At 42.1% G+C, this 5,806-nt stretch overlaps 1 protein-coding gene across 1 annotated transcript in view; it reads left to right on the top strand.

Moving 5' to 3' along the window:
- TRPC4 (transient receptor potential cation channel, subfamily C, member 4) overlaps window positions 1–5,806 on the top strand; it is a 72,097-nt gene that overhangs the window by 65,213 nt on the left and 1,078 nt on the right. The window contains exons 8-9 of the mRNA XM_010130965.1: window positions 1,457–1,498; window positions 3,326–3,415. Of these exons, the coding sequence (XP_010129267.1) occupies window positions 1,457–1,498; window positions 3,326–3,415 (132 nt within the window). The remainder of the gene's footprint in view (window positions 1–1,456; window positions 1,499–3,325; window positions 3,416–5,806) is intronic.

The raw sequence follows: 5,806 nt of genomic DNA on the forward strand, positions 1-5,806 counted from the left end.
TCATGTGGTCAACTGTGAAAAATCAGAAATATATTTCTAAAAACCAGCTAGAGATGGGTAGTGGGAGCCACTCACAGCCTTCCCACAACTGCCTTGTCCTTGGGCCCTCGCAGTGAGCAGTGTCGCCTGTCCCTCCATGCTTAAACACAAGGAATTTCCATCTTCTCTTTGGATGAAGAATGGATACAGAAGCATGATCTGGAGAAATACTTGAGACAAGATGCATGCTTATAAAGCCCCACCCCACAGTGGCTGTTTGGAGTGATTAGGAAAGAATTATTTTCCCCTTTTTATTATTTTTTGCCAGGCCCAACCTCACAGCTACTGCATCCCTCAAATTAATTACAAACAGAAAATCAATCCTAAAGTGTAAAATGATTCCAAGTACAGGGAAATTGTTAATCATAAATTGCCAATCAGTTTCAAGTAAAAGAAGATGACAAAATACTTTTCTGTGCCTGCCTCATTATGCAACTGAGGTTAATTTTAACATGTCCCTTGGATATCCTTTTATCCTGTTTTAAGATGCTATAAGTGTTCTGTTTTGTAGAAATACAATCAGTGGTCAGACACCTTCTTTTTTCACCAGCAGGAGGTATAAGTACACAAGGTAAAATTTTAAGTCAGTCTTTCACCAGATAAGGATAATTAAGGAATAGGGAGGTGTTACTCAGTATGCTACTGAGGACAACAGTAATTCAAGGACTAAATAATTCAGGCCTGATTTTTTCCCCATCTTCTTCTAGACAGCTCTTAGATATGGCAGTATAATCTAACGCAACCCTTGCTTCAAGCCTGTACCATACTTTCATCCTACTACCCTCTTTTTGCTGTTCCTCTTCTGAGCTACTATCCCTCTTACTCTACCTTCTATCAACACCAACTCTGCATTGCAGGCTAAGTTCCTTTCTTCCATACCCCTCTCTGCAACCAAAAGTTTTAAACAGGGAACTAAGCAAGAAACTTTCTCTTTAATATGGTTTTATAGTGCAAGTTTTGATTAATTGATTAATTCCATATTAAATGAGGCATTAGGAGCCATAGCAAGTGTCTTGCTAACACCATGCTTTTGTGAACCTTTTCTCAATTCAGTAAAATATGCTTCAGCCTGTGCGAGTGACATAATTATATTGCTCCCCTTGTACCTCAGATGAGTGACTCTGGGGCTCTGCAAGCAGAGACCTGGCTGCCCCACCACATCCATGCCAATGCTGGAATAGCAGCACACTGATGAAAATGCAGGAAATCCACTTTGCGTTCCCAGTATCAACATTGTCTCTTCTGTAAAGCTAATGGCAGACTTTGTTCAAACACTGAAATTTTTCAACAGACTTTGAACCATCTCTCTCGGCTTGCTGGATAACACATATTGCACAGGCCTGCTGTTTTGCTATGCTCTAGGAATTTTACTACTAGACAGGGATTCATGGCTTTTTGTTCTTTTCTGTTTTTTCAGAGGCGTGCAGCTGACAATCTGAGAAGACATCATCAATACCAGGTACAGGCTGATGTTTATTTTTCTGGGAAGTTGTTTTTCTGTACCTCCAAAAGGTCTTTATGAGGGAAAAATAGAAGAATTTAGTGAGAAAGCAGAAAAAATGAAAAAGAAAACACCAAATGCAGACTTATTTCATCCTCAGCAAATGAGCATAGTGTTTTCAATATTCAAACAACAGCATTTGAGAAGTAGAGTTGTTCACTTTTGCGGTGCAAAAGGATCGTTGCTATAGCAATAATATACTAACCGGTATTTTGCCCGCTGTAACATGGATTGCCTTTATAAAAGCAAGCTCATAGTCCCACCTCCCTGCTGGAATTCATCAGGTTCATATGTGCAGCTCGCTGACATGCTCCATGAGAACCTGCTCTTGATCTCTCCAGCTCTGGTACACTAGACAACTTCCTTTGTAATCCCTCTACCTAGATCCCCTGTAAGGTGTTCTTATTCTCCAGCCTCCCTGCTTCAGCCTCCGATTTTTTGAGATTATTGTAACACAAGGAAAAAATTTCAGATTTGTTTTTAATTTTGTTGTGTTAAAAGGGCTGCAAATTAAACAAGATGCGGCCTGTACACTTGTAGGTTTGGTAATTAATGAATTCTACATGGGAAATGACTAGGTAAACTAGTACTTTTCCAACCTGCAGAAGAGACAGCTGTGGGAGGTACAATGGGGATCTATAAAATCATGGCGAAGGTGAACATAAAGCAGCTGTTTACCACCTATCCGCAAACTGCATACCAGGCACATACCACACCACGATAGTAAAGCTGTAGGCAGCACTTGGAGGGAAGTGATTACTCTCCTCCAGTGCACACTTGCAAGAATGTACCTGGAGCAACGTGTCCTGCTTTAGGCTCCCCACTACAAAAGACAAACTGGAAGGAATCCAGCAAAGAGCCACCGAGGTGGTTAGAGGGCTGACATTAAAGGCAAAGCTTGGATTTCAGCCTGGGGTTGATTAAATGGGATCTAATTGCTGTCTTCCATAACATAGTGGGCTGTTAGAGAGAAGAAGGAGCCGTGTTTTTCTTGGAGGTGCACAGCAAAAGAACAGGGATTAGTGGACACAAGTTGCAAGAAGAGAAATTACATAAGGAAAATCATCATCACAGTGAGGATATCAAAGAATTGGAAAAAGTTGCTCAGAGAGGCTGCAGCATCTTCACCCTTGGAGATATTCAGCACTTGACTGGACATAGCCCTGAGCTAGATCAGGCAGCCTCCAGGCATCTCTTCCAACCTCAGTAATTTTAGGGTTCTTAGAGGTAGGAGGCAACAATGGAAACTATCAGAGAGCAGGTTGAGATTAAACAAATCCCCAAATGGAATCTTTATTCCATATATTCCATATGTTCCATATATATCTTTATATTCTGAAATTCATTGGCAGAGGATTTGTGGATGCTGAAAGTTTACATGAGTTCAAAACACACAGGAAAACCTGTCGCAGCTTATTAAACCTAGAGCTATCATTTCTGATTCAGAAAGTCTCTGAATCTCACATCACAGGAGGCTTGGGAGGGTGTAGCTGGAAATAACATTGTACAACTGCTCTAGACTTACGCTTTTCATGAGGCACCAGCAACTGCTGTCATACTGCATATTACTGGCATGAGACATACCTTTGGTCAAACCCTGTACAGCCTTTCTCAGGATAAATATCATCATTTTCCATTGAAAAGCAGAACAAATTTTCAAAAAAATCTAAGGCTTGTACGTTGTTTTGTTGTGTTCCTAAAGCACGAGGAAATCCAAGCAGGCCCAGTGAGTGCAGGTTTAGTAACTAAGACCAAGAAAGCTAACACAGTATTTTATATTTCTAGGAAGTTATGAGAAATCTGGTTAAGAGATATGTTGCAGCCATGATAAGAGATGCCAAAACTGAGGAAGGACTGACAGAAGAGAATTTTAAGGTATGCGTTTATTTCTATGTTTATGGGTGTTTAGTAAGATATTAAAAACCTGTGAAGCGTATTTCTCATGCTCCTTATTTGTTCAGCATTTGTCCTAATGAACCACACACAGATAGTACTGTGCATGGAACCCTTCATGCATCTGCTGCAGCAACAATTAGTTTTGTAAGCTAGTTTGAATTGTGCCCATGTAAGGGGACACCGCAGTGGGACTGTGTGTCTAACAACATATTAGCTAAAGCAAGATGCAAATAGTTCCTTAGGGAATTCAAGGACCTTTTTCACTATCGAGTGCTGTTGTGCATTTATTTGTGTACAGAACTCCTTTTATATGCCTTAAAAGATGAAGAACTAAATAAGAAGCCAGATATTAAAATCCTTTGACACAGATGAAGTGAACAGGGCCATATCACATTTACGTCCATCACTGTGTATTTGTAGCATCATTTTTGTTACTATTGGCGCCTCAAACTCCAAGCATTCAAAATGCTAAAGTACATGTAAGATACAGCCAGAGCCTGAGCAATGGCTTATTCAGATTTTTATTATTTTTTATTATTCAGGCAATTGCTTCATTCAGATCATCTTGAGTGCCATCACGCAGTATGCACAGGACAACCAAGTGGTTAGGCCTAGTCAACATGAGTTTAAGAAAAGCAGGTCCTGATTAACTAATCTGATCTCCTTCTATGTCAAGGTGACCCGCTCAGTGGATGAGGGAAGGGCTGAGGGAAGGGTAGACTAAAGTCTAGCTAGACTTTAGTAAAGGCTTTGACACAGTTTCCCCACACCATTATCCTGGAGAAACTGGCTGCTCATGGCTTCGATGAGTGTCCTCTTCACTCAATAAAAAACTGGCTGGATGGCTGAGCCCAAACAGTTCTGATGAATGGAACTAAATCCATTTGGTGGCCATTCACAAGTGGTGTTCCCCAGGGCTCATTGTTGCGGCCTGTTCTCTAATATATCTATTAATGGTGTGGATGAGGGGATCGAGCACACCCTCAGTAAATTTGCAGACGACACCAACTTAGGTGGGTATGTTGATCTGTTTGAAGGTAGGGAGGCTCTACAGAGGGATCTGGACAGGCTGGATCAATGGATCAAGACCAGTGGTATGAGGTTCAAGAAGCCCAAGTGCCGGGTCCTGCACGTGGGTCACAACAACCCCATGTGATGCTGCAGGCTTAGGGAAGAGAGGCTAGAAAGCTGCCCGTCATAAAAGGACGTGAGGGTGTTGGTCAGCAGCTGGCTGAATCTAAGTAACCAGTCTGCCCAGGTGGCCAAGAAGGCCAACCGCATCCTGGTTTGTATCAGAATTTGTGTGGCCAGCTGGAGTGCCAGCAGGAGGAGGGAAGTGATTGTTCCCCTGTATTCAGCACTGGTGATGCTGCATCTTGAGTACTGTGTTCAGTTTGGAGCCTCTCACTTCAAGAAGGATGTTGAGGTCCTGGAGCGTGTCCAAAGAAGAGCAATGAAGCTGGTGAAGGGTCTAGAGCACAAGTCCTGTGAGGAGCAGCTGAGGGAACTGGGGTTGTTTAGCCTGGAGAAAAGGAGGCTGAGGGGAGACCTTACTGCTCTCTACTACTACCTGAAAGGAGGTTGGAGTGAGATGAGGGTAAGTCTGTTTTCCCAAATAATAGGAAGAAATGGCCTCAAGTTGCACCAGGGGAGGTTTAGATTAGATATTAGGAAAAATTTCTTCACTGTAAGGGTTGTAAAGCACTGGAACAGGCTGCCCAGGGAAGTAGTGAAGTTACCATCCCTGGAGGTATCTAAAAGATGTGTAGATGTGGTGCTTAGGGTCATGGTTTAGTGTTGGACTTGGCAGTATTAGGTTTATGCTTGGACTTGATGATCTTAAAGGTCTTTTCCAATCCAAATGATTCTATTATTATCAGTTTAGAGAAAATGAAGAGAAATTCAGACTTCGTTAAGGCAAGGTGCCTTCTCCTGAGTCAGGCCTTTAGGAGACTTTCAGCCTTTCACCGGCTGAAAGCAGCCTGCAATGATTAGCTCAAAATCAGCTGATAGCTGCCGAACACTTAGTGGAAATGCACTACCTACCTGCACTGCTACTCATAGGGAAGCATGTACACATGCCATGTGCGTGCATGTGTCCCTGTGTGTATGTAAGGGGTGGTGTTAAGAGCTGACCAAAATGCTTATTATGATGAGATAATACTGTCCAGCACATTGGCTGTAGGTCTGCAAGTTGTCCATGCTCCTTCCTCCAGGACTGTGGGTCGTTTCTATGAGTGGTCCTCTGATAAAAACACTGATCACTTTCCTGTCTCACCTAAAAGATCCATTAGACAGTCTGCAAAGCACTTTGAAGATGCCAGGTATTATCCAGATGGTGAAGTTTATTATTTTATTATTTTTTTATTA

This window comes from Buceros rhinoceros, unplaced genomic scaffold (genome assembly GCF_000710305.1).
Source record: "Buceros rhinoceros silvestris isolate BGI_N320 unplaced genomic scaffold, ASM71030v1 scaffold4032, whole genome shotgun sequence".
Lineage (NCBI taxonomy): Eukaryota > Metazoa > Chordata > Aves > Bucerotiformes > Bucerotidae > Buceros > Buceros rhinoceros.